Raw genomic sequence first — 13,312 nt, 5'->3', positions numbered from 1 at the left:
TAAGAAGTAAACCAGTTTAGTTACACTGAAAACCCAAAGTTGTACCTGAAGTTACGCTGTGCCACTAATACACCTTTGTGTTTACAGGCACCAGGACTTCAGCACACTGAAGATGTGCAATGAGTGATGCTGCATTGGTGCTAATCAGTCTCACCTGGCAGTGTTCCATGCAAACCCTGCACCACCTCCACTGCAGATGAGCCCAAACCACACCCTGCCACCACAATGACAAAGGGTTGAAACTGGAATTTGGATGTCCTTGATGTCTGATGTCCTCAGACAGATATCATCTTTACCATCATGTAAAAACAATAATTACAACCTTTTTTATACTTTGTCCTTTTAGCAATAATTTTTCCTAGGTGTACCAATTCCCTATCCCATGGCATTCATTTGAAAATGTAACTTTATATTCACTTGTGATATACATATTTTTCAACACCATAGCATATTTACTCACTCATATCAAAATATTGTTTATCTAAATATTAATACAAATACATTATCATATATATTAATTTTCCCTTCAATGGACAATTTATTTGAGAAGTGTTGGTTCATTGCAGGTTAAACTTTCCTCATCAGATTTCTTTAAAGTCAGTGTTTTCCATCATATTTCCTGCAGTTAGCTTGCTGAACACCAAGTGGCAGCAAAAGCTCACTTTGCTGTCCATCATGTGTATGCGTGCTTATGTGTATGGTGTGTCGACTTTGTGGCCTGCCAGCATTTATGAATATTTAATGGCCAACCACTGTTGCAGCAGAAATGAAAGGAGAGTGAGGACTGCAGCCCAAATACAACAGTTCAATAGGATCTGACATCATACTCTAGGGTGCTTAATCTTCCTGTAGGTGGTAATGAATAGCAGCAACAAGGCAGCGAGGCAGTTTACATTTATACACATCACTTAGACAACACATCACAATACCAGATACACTTGTCCAGCCGTAATTTAGAGACCAAATAAATACATAAACTAGGATTTATGAGTTTTTTGCACACCAGAACAGAGTTTAAATTAACTTAAATATTTTTTACAGGAGGCATATCTTCTTTTATTCTATTATCTAAAGTAAAGTAAAGTTTTTTAACCACATAAAATCACATGCCAAAAGCATCACACAAGAAAAAGTATGTAGTCCAATGTAGTCTGCTATTTCTTGATTGTGTTGTTGCTTCCAAGAAGTCAAACAAGTACTACTTTAAATTGAAATCAAGTGGATGGTTTTCAAGTGTAATGAAAAGCTTTCAAGGGTTCTTTGGGACTTCAGCTACTTCAGCTAGACAGAAATTTTCTTTTTTTATTGTTTTGTTTTGTTAAGCCGCTTAACATATGACTAATTACAGCATAAAAACGTACCTAATTCAAAGGTTCCCATTGATTTTGTTGATTTTATGGAAATAGCTAAATATAACAAAGTTTGACAGGCACAAAAAAGCATTTTTTCAACAACAAGGTGTTTCCCAAAGAGCTGAAAACATGATATGTCTCAACATAGTGAGAAGTTACCTTTAAAAAAGGGGGAAAATTATTTTAAGGAAACACTGTTGGACTGGCAACATGTCCAGGGTGTACCCTGCCTTTTCGCCTGCTAATTGCTGGGATGGGCTCCAGCTTCCCTGCAATCCAAATTGGACCAAGAAGTATAGCAAATGGATGGATGGATGGATGGATGGATGAAAGGATGAATGGATGGATGGATGGATGGATGGATGGATGGATGAAAGGATGAATGGATGGATGGATGGATGGATGGATGGATGGATGGATGGATGGATGGATGGATGGATGGATGGATGGATGGGTGGGTGGAATGGATGGATGGATGGATGGATGAATGGATGGAAGGATGAATAGATGGATGGATGGATGGATGGATGGATGGATGGATGGATGGATGGATGGATGAATGGATGGATGGATGGATGGATGGATGGATGGGTGGATGGATGGATGGATGGATGGATGGATGGATGGATGGATGGGTGGATGGGTGGATGGATGGATGGATGGATGGATGAATGGATGGATGGATGGATGAATGGATGGATGGATGGATGGATGGATGGAAACACTGTGGCAGCTGAAAGGTTTCTAAAAGTGATGTCCTTAAGAAATTGGAAGAAACTGGAGAAAAAAACAATCCAGCAGAGACCTCATACAGGGCCTGAGAGACACATCTGCTATTTTCTGAAGCCTTATTTGAAATGGTTTCTGTAGAGGGGTGGCAGTCAAGAAGTTCTTCTTAAGGAAGGGAAACGAAAAGAAAAGACTGAGGTAAGATGAGACAAGAGCAGGACTGAAAATCAGTGGAAACAGGTCTGATGGAGTCATGAATCCTCCCCAGAGTCCGGACCTCGACATTATCGACAAAGCTTGGGATCATCTTGACAGAGAACAGAGCAAAAGGCAGCCAGCATCCAAAGAAGAGCTTCACAAAGTCCTTCAAAAGCTTGGAGAGCTATCCCTGAAGACTACTTGAAGAAGTTACAAGAAAGTTTGTCTGAGAGAGTTCAGACTGAGCTGAAGAATAAAGGCGTTCACACCAAATATCAACTTTCAACATCATTAAAATTGTGTAACCTCAGGTTTTTACTTTTATATTGTATTTCCATTTAAGTTTGTGCGTTCTTCAATAAATTTCAGCACCTATATCCTGTTTTCCTACCAATGAAGAAAAGTCCGATGGCTCATGTTAACTTATTTTTTGTCTTGTGCTCACAAATTAGATCCAAATATTTGCCTCGCAAACCAAAAATAAGTTAGCAAAAATTATTGTCTTTGCAGCTTGTCTCTCTTTAACTTAACCACATTTTTTTAAATTGTAGTGGCAAATTTGCCACCCGTGATGATCTTCTACTTATATAGACCATGATTGATTGGCCGAGAAAAAAAATGAATGAGTTTTTTTTTAGTTTATCATCTACCACAGAGACTTTGATATGAGCAGATCCTTACTTGTCTTTTAAATATTTATAATAGTCTTTGACTAATTGAGTGTGCTGTTGTTTTAATTAATTAAGCAAAATTATGTAAGGTTATTTTCAATGAGCCCCCCCTCCTCTTTTTTTTTTTTTTTTTTTCTCCATGTTCCTCATCTACAACAACACATAGTGATTACAGGTTAACAAGAGGCCTCATTTTGGTCTTTTTCATGTCTTCATTGTTATTTAAAATATGAATCATGTAATATCTAGTAATGGATAATTATGAATAGTGTTGTTTTTTTTTTAAAAGTAGGCTACTCTTATTACTTTGATCATTAATCATTTTCTAGTTGAGTCTTTTTCAGCCAATTCTTTTGAAGCAAAACCACAGAGGAAATACTGCAGAAAATTACCACGGCTTCTCACACTCTCATACCCACCCACCTATCCAAAGATTGGGGCTGCAGTGGCTTTTTATCCTTGCTGCATTGCGATGCCTTGCCAGCACATGTACACTGTGATCCATCCATGCATGGCGTGACTGTCCCATCCTGTGGTGCACAGCCAGTCTGCTGTTTCTGCTTGCCTGGATTCTGTGTGTCAGCCAGCCCAAATTTTTGGCTGAGACTCCTCAGCAGCTCCTCCAGAACTGCAGGGCTGTGGGACATCTGCAATGCAGAAGTCTATATATAGAAATAGAGTTACAGGGAGAGGGGAAGAGAGAGAGGGAGCCATAGACGGACACCGAGACAGAAGGATGAGGGGAGGACAAGGAGTGAAAGAGGAATCCTTGAAGTGAAAATTAGTTCCCTGACAGCGGTTGACTTTTATCTCATGTTGAATGTAAATTTCCTTCTCCATGTTTAATAATCCTATTTGTACAAATAGAAAGTTATTACTTCAAACACGTTTTATTCAAGAAAACACCAGAAAACCCAATTAACCAAGTGTCCACACAGGAACTCAATACTTGTAGTGACAAGGACACTAAGTAGTGTATTTACCAGCATGTGTGTGTTTAAAGGAGAAAAAAAATTATTGACATGCCTGTTAACTCCCACAAACAGGAACAGGAAAGGGTGGCTGCTAAATTCTGTGGTTCAGTATTTATTGCTTTATCTCTGAGGGTCTCAAGAGAACAGTAGGAGAGGAAGAGGAGAGGTTTAATTATGTATGCACCTCTACAACAACAGAATCTGCTGACAGCAGAGCTGAGCGCTCACACAGCAGCAACATGGCCAATTGAAGGGCGAGTCCATAGTCCAGCCTGTGGGGCCACAGGCCCGCAGAGCAGCTCCAGGATTGATTGGACCCTTGAATTTTCAATAAATCTGTCCTCTGACATGATCCCTGTCTGATTCTCCACGGCAGAGGTCCATGCTGAGTCATAACTCTTCTTGTGTCACGGAGGACAGATGAGCATCAATTGCACTGGTTTCACGAGGCCGGGAGGACAAAGCTACAGCAGCAGCACAAATTTGCTGCCTTCTTAGTTTAAAAACTTCAGTCATGTCTCGCTTCATGCAGGGTGTGGTCCCCATTTGCATCCATTTCTACGTCCAGTGGTAATATCATGGGATATGTCTGGCAGACAATGAAGTTTTCCGACATTTATTTATTTATTTATTTATTTATTTATTTATTTATTTATTTATTTATTTATTTATTTATTTATTTATTTATTTATTTATTTATTTATTTATTTATTTAATGTCATTAGCTGGTCAGTCATTATAAAGATGTAATTTGAAAGGATTTAACCATCATGAATATGCTATATAATGCATTAAACTCAGCGTTAATGCAGCTAGTAATCTGTTTCAGCATGACAGTGGGTTGTCTCAAACTATCTGTATCATTTTCTGTTTTCTTTGGCTCAAACTTACACGTTCTACATTTCATCGTTTTTACTTTGGGTAAAAACATTTGACTGTGCTCCTCTCTCATATTGCTTTATTCATTTTGTGTCAGTTTTATTGATTGTCTCTTAGTACTGGTAATGTTTTTGCAACTGTGCTGCTTATCTACTTTATCTGCCCCACACGTATACACACACACACACACACACAAGCTTGCAAAACAATTTAATTCAGTGTACATCCCAAACCTTCACCGTAACGTGGACTCAGTTATTAACTCATTCCAAATACCAATCAGGACTCCAAACTGGAATTAGACTGGGACTGGGCTTTACCAAAAAATATCATTGGTCCCAACAAAGTTAGTGTTAATACCAGAAAAGGTCCCAGGAAAAACAAATAAATAAACAAACCGTCTCAGAGTGTGATGAAGTTGTTGCCAGTGACAGCTTTGCCGGTGGGCCTTTGCAGGCATCTGCCATCAATCTCAGCCGACCCCATCTTTTACCTCTGGCTGCAGACAGGCAGCAGATGAGCTGAGCCAGTAGAAACACCCAGCAGATTTTATCCAGCTTCCTTACTAGATACTAACAGGAGGGTAATGAGGCAGGCAGTCATGCGAAAGGAAGTAGCAGAACAACAAATTCTGAGGAAAATTCTTGATTTTTGCTTAATTATTTCACCCCTCTTTGCTTCCTTCACTGATACTTAAGCAAGATTTCAGCTGAAGTCAGAGCAGCTCTACTGTATGCACTATATAAGGGTGTCATTGAAAGGGGTGTTTTTTAAACAGGCCTCTGCACTTCTGTATCTACTCTACATGTAATCTCTGTTCAGTATTTCAAATAGATTTAAATATATTTAGCACTTAATGCATTTACTGAGTTCCTAGTATCAAAGTTTGCATGCTATCCCTAATTTGGATGCCACTTTGGCTAAATGAATAAATGATTTTACACCAAGTGACAATCTGCAGAGCAGAGTGACACATAGTCCCGTGAAAGTAAAGTACGCCCTCTTTCACTTGGAAGCTCATTTACATCAAATTCATCTGTTAAAATGATTTCATTTTCCCAATACAAATTACAAAAATGAGAAAAGAAGAACCAGTAAAATCGAATAAACCAAGTACAATTAGCTAAGTTTGAAATTCCATATAATTAAAAATAAGAAATTTTCAGATAACTTTCATTTTACAATGTTGTGAAGTGAAAAACGTGGCTACTGCTAGGTTTTAAAATTGAGAAAACACCTCTTCAGAAGCAGTGTAAATTAAAAATTGATTATAGGCCATAAATCAGTTGCTTGTAGAAACACTTTCAGCTCCAGCAGTTTAAAGAAATAATAAGGTCCGACCACAGAATTTTAACTGGGTTGAGATATGGGCTTTGACAACACCATTACAACAACTTGATTCTTTTTTCTTCTTCAGCCATTCTGTTGCAGACTTGGGATCATTGTTCAGTTACATAACCCAGTTTAAGTCAAGCTGTAGTTGTCAGACAAATGGCCTCACATTTGACTTCAGAATGGCACCCAGGTTCTGGGGTTATAAAACAAGTCCAAGTGTGTTTGGTTTGAAGAAAACATTGCAGTAAGGCCCAACATCTTCATTTTGCTGTTATCTGTACATTGCAAGGACGCTGCTCTAGATACGCAGCTTTTTATTTGTTTTTTCAAATTATACACAAACTTTAACATTTAACTTGCTAACTGGGGCATGCAGAGTCTAACATGTAGCTCTTGGGTTAAATGCAGTTTCTCTGGGCATTGAACAGCCTTAGCTCGGTGTGAACTTGTTGGGGCATCCACTACTGGGAAGAATGGCAGCTGCCTTCAATGGTTTCCACTTTTGAGTGATTTTATAAAATGATGGACTCCAAATAGTTTAATTATGGTACTAAAGCTCTTCCCACAGTGTTGAGCAACAACAGTAACCTTTACTTACCATCAATCTGTTATTAACACATGCCTGAATGCTTCAGATCATCAAACTGCTAAAACTTCTGCTTTTATGAAGGTGATCACACTTAGTTCAATAAATCACCTTCTTCATCCCTGTGGGAGCAACAAGGCTGCACTTAGTTTTCCACACATTGCATTTGCACATTGGCTTTGGTTTTGTTAAATAAATAATGACAAGGTCTAATCTGTTGATGTTCGTCTGAGGCTGTATTCATCTAATTATAAGACCTGAAGGACCCGATGGGTTTTTATTATGTCCTGGTGAATAAAACTATAAAAGCAAGTGAAATTTGTTTTTACATGACTGCACATTTTTATTAATATACATCATTTTGTCTGTCTGCTCATTAGGAAATTCTATTCCTGATAAGTAAATATGGTAAGGATAATTTACATCCACCACACTTTGCTCCACAATTTTTATCAGCAGATCTTTGGCAGAAGATCGATGAGCTGCTGAGAATGATGCATCATTAGAAACGGATGTTAAAACAACCTCTTGCAGTGGATGATATGGCTAGTGCTCATCTTCTTTATTAATGCATAACATTTTTTCTTCTTCTGTTAATTTCCAGAAATGAATGCACAGACTCACTTTGCACAAGTCAGAAATGTAACTTTCTGAATAAACGCTTAAAAGCATATAAACAACTAATCAGTCACTTTCATTTCAGCCTCTGTGTGAATAGTTTAGTTGGAATATCTGATGACATCAGTCATAATTACTGATACAGATTTTAGTTTTATTATTTCTTTGGAAACTTCAGTCATCATATCAGTGTCACCCTCCTTTGCAACGGCTGGTCTTGTCATGTGTGATCAAATAAAGCGATGGCTCCATTTTGTCATGGTCAGCATTTTTGGTACAACAATGTACATATAAATTAATTACACATTTATTTCTAATTATAAAAACTCTCTTCTACACTTAATAGTAGAAAACTTCAACTATGCCAGACATGTTTGACCTAACTGCCACTAGGATTGGTGCATAAGTAAGAAATAAAGTATTCACGCTTTGTCTCATCACACCCATTTATAAGATTTTTATAGACTGATTTCAGTTCTGCTCTCACTGATGTTTTGATATCAACTTAAACTGAATCAAAGACACAAGGATCAAGCTAATGTTTGGTTAATAAATGTCTTTATTTGGCTTAAAGAGAAAATCACTGCATGAGACAGCAGCATATACAGTCACAGTAGTATAGCAGAAGTGTGGGCACTCCTCTGTCTCCCCAGGAACAAGTGAGATGCGGAAGAGGTGGAAACATGTTTTATTTTAACTTTCATTCATGGTTAAGGCAAGTTTTTTTTTTCTTTGATTTTCTTTTTAATTGAACACACAACAAGCAGAAATCTATCCCATCCAGCAAATATTCAAGCTCCAAGTATCAGGCCATGCATTCACGGCCATTGCTTGATTCATTTGTCAAAATAACACAAGACCAAAGGATTAAAATGAAGAACAATAGTAAAATAATCTAAAAAAAGAACATCTCAGGGCAATTGTTTAGAAAGTTATGGTGAAAATAGCCCTTATATGTAATTCTTTACCTTATAACCACAACAAATCTGCAACGTACACCCTCAGCTGAAAGATATCAGTGTCTGACACTCACAGCTTCATTCACTCTCATCCCATTTCCTTTTGTCAACTACAATAAATTAAACAAAAGCACCACCATGTTTTTATGTGGAGAAAAGAGGGAAAAAAGACTTTTTTTTAAAAAGAAAATGTAGCGTAAACTCTGACACATGAGAGAAATAGCTTGACAAATGAATCAGTCAATGGGAGGGATTGTTTATATTCCCAAAATATATATAGCAGCAATTTAAACTCTACTTTTTTCATTCACAAAGATACAATTCCTCATCAAGAAGCTGCAGAACTGTCCCTTCTAACAGTGCATACCACCCAGCTCCCAGTCACATTTGCATGTGCAGTTTCCTCTCAGCTCAGAGTCACCATTATTGCCGTGCTGTAACACTGTGGTAAACAAAACTGGGATGAAATGACAAACAAAGTGAAGGTAATGGGAGAAAGTACTAGGATTCACCTGCTGTGCAAAACATGTGGGGTTGAACTTCCAGTTCACAAAGAAGCAGTTTTTTTTCCTCAAATCATACCTTCTATGAAAGCCAGCAATCAGAAATGATGGATGATAAAATCCTTTCCTTACAGGACTACCCAACTTTTATATGTAAAATCAAATAGCACCGTTAAAGTTGGACTGGCTGTTTCTCATGCTCCAGGACCTGTGCATTTATCTCAAAAGTCTGTGTGCTGACAAAATAATTACTTTCAAGGTTTTGATTGCTCTTACTGGGAGTGCGATCATTAATGGCACATTTCTTGTTGCTCAGATGAGGAAGAAACATTCTGTTGTCACACTCATGACACTTTGTGGCAACATGCTAGCTCTCTGCACTTCTCTGAGATGTAAAATCATGATGATATCAGCAGAGTGTGGAAAAGATTCAAACTCTACTGCCTCAGAAGTTACTCTTTACTGTGTGTAAAGCTCCTGCTTGTCTAATGTTTGAACTAATCACATGTGATCCACAGAGCAAACAGAGACAGAAAAACACGAGGGTGTGAGGCATCTGGAGTGTACAGATGTTTCTTTGTGTATGTGTGAGACACAGAGATGATGTGAACAGGAACCAGATCCATAATTGATTGGTGGGATGTGGAATGAGTTATTGATGGTGATGGTGATGATGGTGATGATGACACAAGCAGTTTAGCTCTTGCTGTTCTTCCCGGTGGAGCTCTCCTTCTCCTTCTCCTTTTCCTTTCCCTTATTCCCCTTATCCTTTGGCTTCTCCTCTTCCTCTTCTCCCTCATCCTCACCCTCACCCTCACCCTCACCCTCACCTTCCTCCTGATCATCTCCCTCATCTCCTTCGTCTCCCTCATCTCCCTCATCTCCCTCATCTCCTTCATCTCCCTCCTCTCCCTCCTCTTCCTCCTCATCAGCCTTCTCTTCTTCCTCCTCTTCCTCTTCAGGCTTGGACTTCCTGTAAGCTCCAAGGGTGTAGGTGCGGGCTGACATATAGGAGAGACCGGGGTAACCGGACTGGACCAAGGCACCACCAACAGAGCTGAGGCGACACTCCTCACCTTCCAGCAGCTTCCTGTACAGACAGACAGACAGATGTCAGAAAAAGCACAACATCTCCTCCTTTTCTGGTTGCTTTTACTATCTCAGGTTGTCTTATATTAAAGAATTAAATGTAACTCTGATATCAGAGACCGCACCTCTGCTGTTGAGTGATCACTGTGACATGAGATGCTGAGTTTGATTGAACATTTTCACATCTTTAAATAATGTAAATGTAAATGTAAACAGGAAGTACTGGGTGAGAAAGTAGCAGAGGTTCCTAAATCAGACTGGAATCATGACATGAAACATGCAACTTAAAACATTAGGTCACTATACAAGACCTTAACTTAAAACTAAAAATAATTATTTAAAAAAACTGTACATAAAATACAACTGAAGATGGGCCTGAATTTGAGTTTTTTATGTTTGTTTGGTTGTTTGCACTTCTGCTTTGTTCACCACTTCAGATTTTGAATGGGATTAGAAACGGGATGTGGATTCTTCAAAACCCGAAGAAAATAAAAAAAAAATAAAAAAAATCAAAGAATAAAAATGTATCATTATTTGTATTTTCTTGAAGCTTCTAATAAAAGTTTTTTTAATCTGTTTTAAATAATATAAAAAATATCTTTCAGCGTCCATGATTAATTATCATAACACACCTGTATGCAGCAATCTCAATGTCCAGCGCCATCTTTACATTCAGCAGGTCTTGGTATTCACGCAGGTGGCGGGACATCTCTCCTTTGGTGCTACGCAGGGCAGCCTCCAGCTGCTGGATGGTGTCCTTCACACAAACACACACACACACACACACACAAGAAATTACGTCAGGTACTAACTTACTCCCTGCCAGGTCTCTCTTCCAAACTTTAGTCAATATTTTGTCAAATAATAATAATAATAATAATAATAATAATAATAATAATAATAATAATAATAAAGGAAATTAATTATGAATTGCCTCATTAAAATCAAATAAAAAGGGACAAAATAGGTCTCCCTTCCTCCTCTCATTTACTTACTTGCATCTCTCTGATCTCATTGTTGTGGCGATCCTCCATCTCAGCAATCTGTCTCTCCATGGCTTCATTGTGGCCCCTGAGGGCCTCGATCTCTAGGGTGCGAGCTTGTACCTGCCTGCGGTACTCGCTCAGCTCCTCCTTGGAGTGCTTGATGGCGTCCTGGTTGCGAGCGGTAGCCTCGGTGACGGAGGCGAACTTGGAGCGGTACCAGTCTTCTGCCTGGGCCTGGTTCCTGGCTGACAGGTTCTCATATTGGGATCGAATGTCCTTCAGGGCCGCAGCCAGGTCCGGTTTGCTCATGTCCATCTCCACCGAAACCTGGATGGGTTTAAGAGTTGATGGTAAGAACAACATAATTTCAAGCTCATCAGTCTGATAAGAGCAGAAGTTTTCCGCAGAAAAATAAACCAGCGAGTGTAAGATCATTTGATGCAAATGTTGTCTGCATATACATCTGCTGTTTTATTTAATTCAAAATGTATTCTGGAGTTTCAGTAGATCTATATTAGTGACAGGCTGTTTAGAGATGAGAGCTGCACCGCTGCAGGACTGATGAATGAGCTGCTGACTCTGCTGCAGAAAGCTGTGCTGTCAATATCGTACATGGCAATAATGTTCCCTGCAGGCAGTACAGACACCTCTGGAGAAATCTACCCAGCAACCATCATCTGCCTCACTCAAGTCAATACTATAGTGGGCAACGACCCAAAGCTGCAGCGGCAGTTTGCTGCGCCAGGAGTTGCTAAACTATCCCAAACAGAAGTGTGAGAGTCATAGTTACTTATGAAGATATATATGCAAGATTCTGGATTATTTTTGTAAAATTAACAGAATATTCTATGTAAGGTGTTTTGTTGTACTTTTTGTAGTTTCAAATGTGCGTAGAGTCCATTTCTGCCTGCTGTCCCTTGAGACGACCACACCCCTCGATTACCAGTATGCGCAAGTAAGCCGAACTCGCATACTCAATGAGAAAGGCGTCATTTCCATCTAACGCTGGGTGACACCTCACAGTTACTTTCAGCCTGTAACAACCTAAAAATGTTAGGCCGCATAAGTAACAGGCTACAACACAACTCACGTCATTCAGAATATCTGTCTATTGGGGCGCGAGACGAAGTGTGCGGGTGCTGCAGGAACGCTGGACAGCGCCAGCTTTTTGGAGGAGAGGAGGGAGGAGGGAGGGACAGCGAGTGGTGCTGAAAACGGAACTGCAGTGCCATCAATTTTGCAGTGCGCAATGTTCAGTTTGTGGAGGACTCAGCGGGACATATGTTGGGGGAGAAGTTGGTTTAAGATTGATGAACTCAGATTTAACACCCTTTGAAGGTTAATTACATTCCAGGTTTAGGCTGTTAGGAAAAACTTGCTTATAAGTCCGGCAAACAACGGCTATTAACCTTTTTATGTGAACTGCGACACAGATCTGCGTTATAGTAGACTATTACATTTATTATAACGTATGAGGTCATTTTCAAGATTTTTTAAAAGTCTGTAAAGCCTTTATCGTTTAGACTTTTCATAAAACTTGAATTTCTCTGAGAACAGAAACTTTCGGCAGTATTACTGTATGTGAGGACCTGGGACTGGTGTGACAACTGTCGGTCTGTGGGCCATCAGAACGGGGTGGGGCGGCTACCTGTGTGGCTTGCAGTGACGCCTGCAGCTCCTGCAGCTCCTCCTCATGAACTTTCCTGAGGAAGGCAATCTCATCCAGCAGAGACTCCACTTTTTTCTCCAGCTCAAGTCGCACCAGGGTGGCGTCGTCCACGTCTTTCCGGTAGCCCTTCAGGGCGCACTCCGCCTCCTCTCGCAGCCTGGTCTCTTCCTCCAGCTTTTCCCTCACGCGCTCCAGTGTCTCGTTCATCTGCACGCAGTCCAGGTGCATCTGGCTCTTCTCGTGCGTCAGCTCTTCAACGCGTGACCGCAGCTCGCGGATCTCCTGCTCATACAGCTCGTGCAGGCGCGAGGGCTCGTTGTTGCGCTGCCGCAGCAGCGTGACTTCGGCCTCTAGGACTTTGTTTTGCTGCTCTAGGTTGTGGACCTTCTCGATAAAGGACACAAAGCGGTCGTTGAGCCCCTGAAGTTGCTCCTTCTCGTTGGTGCGGATGATTTTTAGCTCATTGGTGACGGCGGTGGATTGGGTCAAGTCCATGGAGGAGTCGGAAATGGAGGAGAAGACGCGGCCGGGCGCCGCTGTCCTGCGGAAGGTGGTGGAGGAGACCATGGAGGGGGAACCATAGGTGCGGTGGCTGCTGCGGTATCCGGTGGAGTGCAGGCGGGACGGGCTGCTGCCGAGACCCATGCGACCGGACCGAGGGGCATCTCCAAAGATCTTCCGATAGGAGCTGCTGCTGTAGATGTCGCTGGAGTAACTCATGTTTGCTTTAGCTGGTGGAGTCCTGCCGATACCGTTGTTTTGTA

At 40.4% G+C, this 13,312-nt stretch overlaps 1 protein-coding gene across 1 annotated transcript; it reads right to left on the bottom strand.

Moving 5' to 3' along the window:
• Positions 1 to 7,883: 7,883 nt before the first annotated feature.
• zgc:65851 (uncharacterized protein LOC321113 homolog) lies at positions 7,884 to 13,268 on the bottom strand. The gene is made up of 4 exons (XM_042000677.1): positions 12,528 to 13,268; positions 10,889 to 11,206; positions 10,526 to 10,650; positions 7,884 to 9,894 (listed from the first exon to the last, which is right to left on the bottom strand). Exons 1-4 carry the CDS (start codon positions 13,266 to 13,268, stop codon positions 9,501 to 9,503), a joined length of 1,578 nt encoding a protein of 525 aa, XP_041856611.1. The 3' UTR covers positions 7,884 to 9,500.
• Between the last annotated feature and the right edge of the window lie 44 nt (positions 13,269 to 13,312).

Source organism: Melanotaenia boesemani, chromosome 11, assembly GCF_017639745.1.
Source record: "Melanotaenia boesemani isolate fMelBoe1 chromosome 11, fMelBoe1.pri, whole genome shotgun sequence".
Lineage (NCBI taxonomy): Eukaryota > Metazoa > Chordata > Actinopteri > Atheriniformes > Melanotaeniidae > Melanotaenia > Melanotaenia boesemani.
The sequence above is the reverse complement of the archived record's forward strand: the minus strand, read 5'-3'. Positions and strand labels throughout refer to the sequence as shown.

Bases quoted from the DNA above. Each gene is read 5' to 3' on its own strand.
- zgc:65851 (XM_042000677.1), bottom strand. From the start codon at position 13,268: ATGAGTTACTCCAGCGACATCTACAGCAGCAGCTCCTATCGGAAGATC. The intron at 11,207-12,527 runs GTAGCCGCCCCA...AAACCCATCCAG, and splicing joins CGTCACTGCAAGCCACACAG to GTTTCGGTGGAGATGGACAT. The intron at 10,651-10,888 runs GTAAGTAAATGA...GTTTGTGTGAAG, and splicing joins ATGAGATCAGAGAGATGCAA to GACACCATCCAGCAGCTGGA.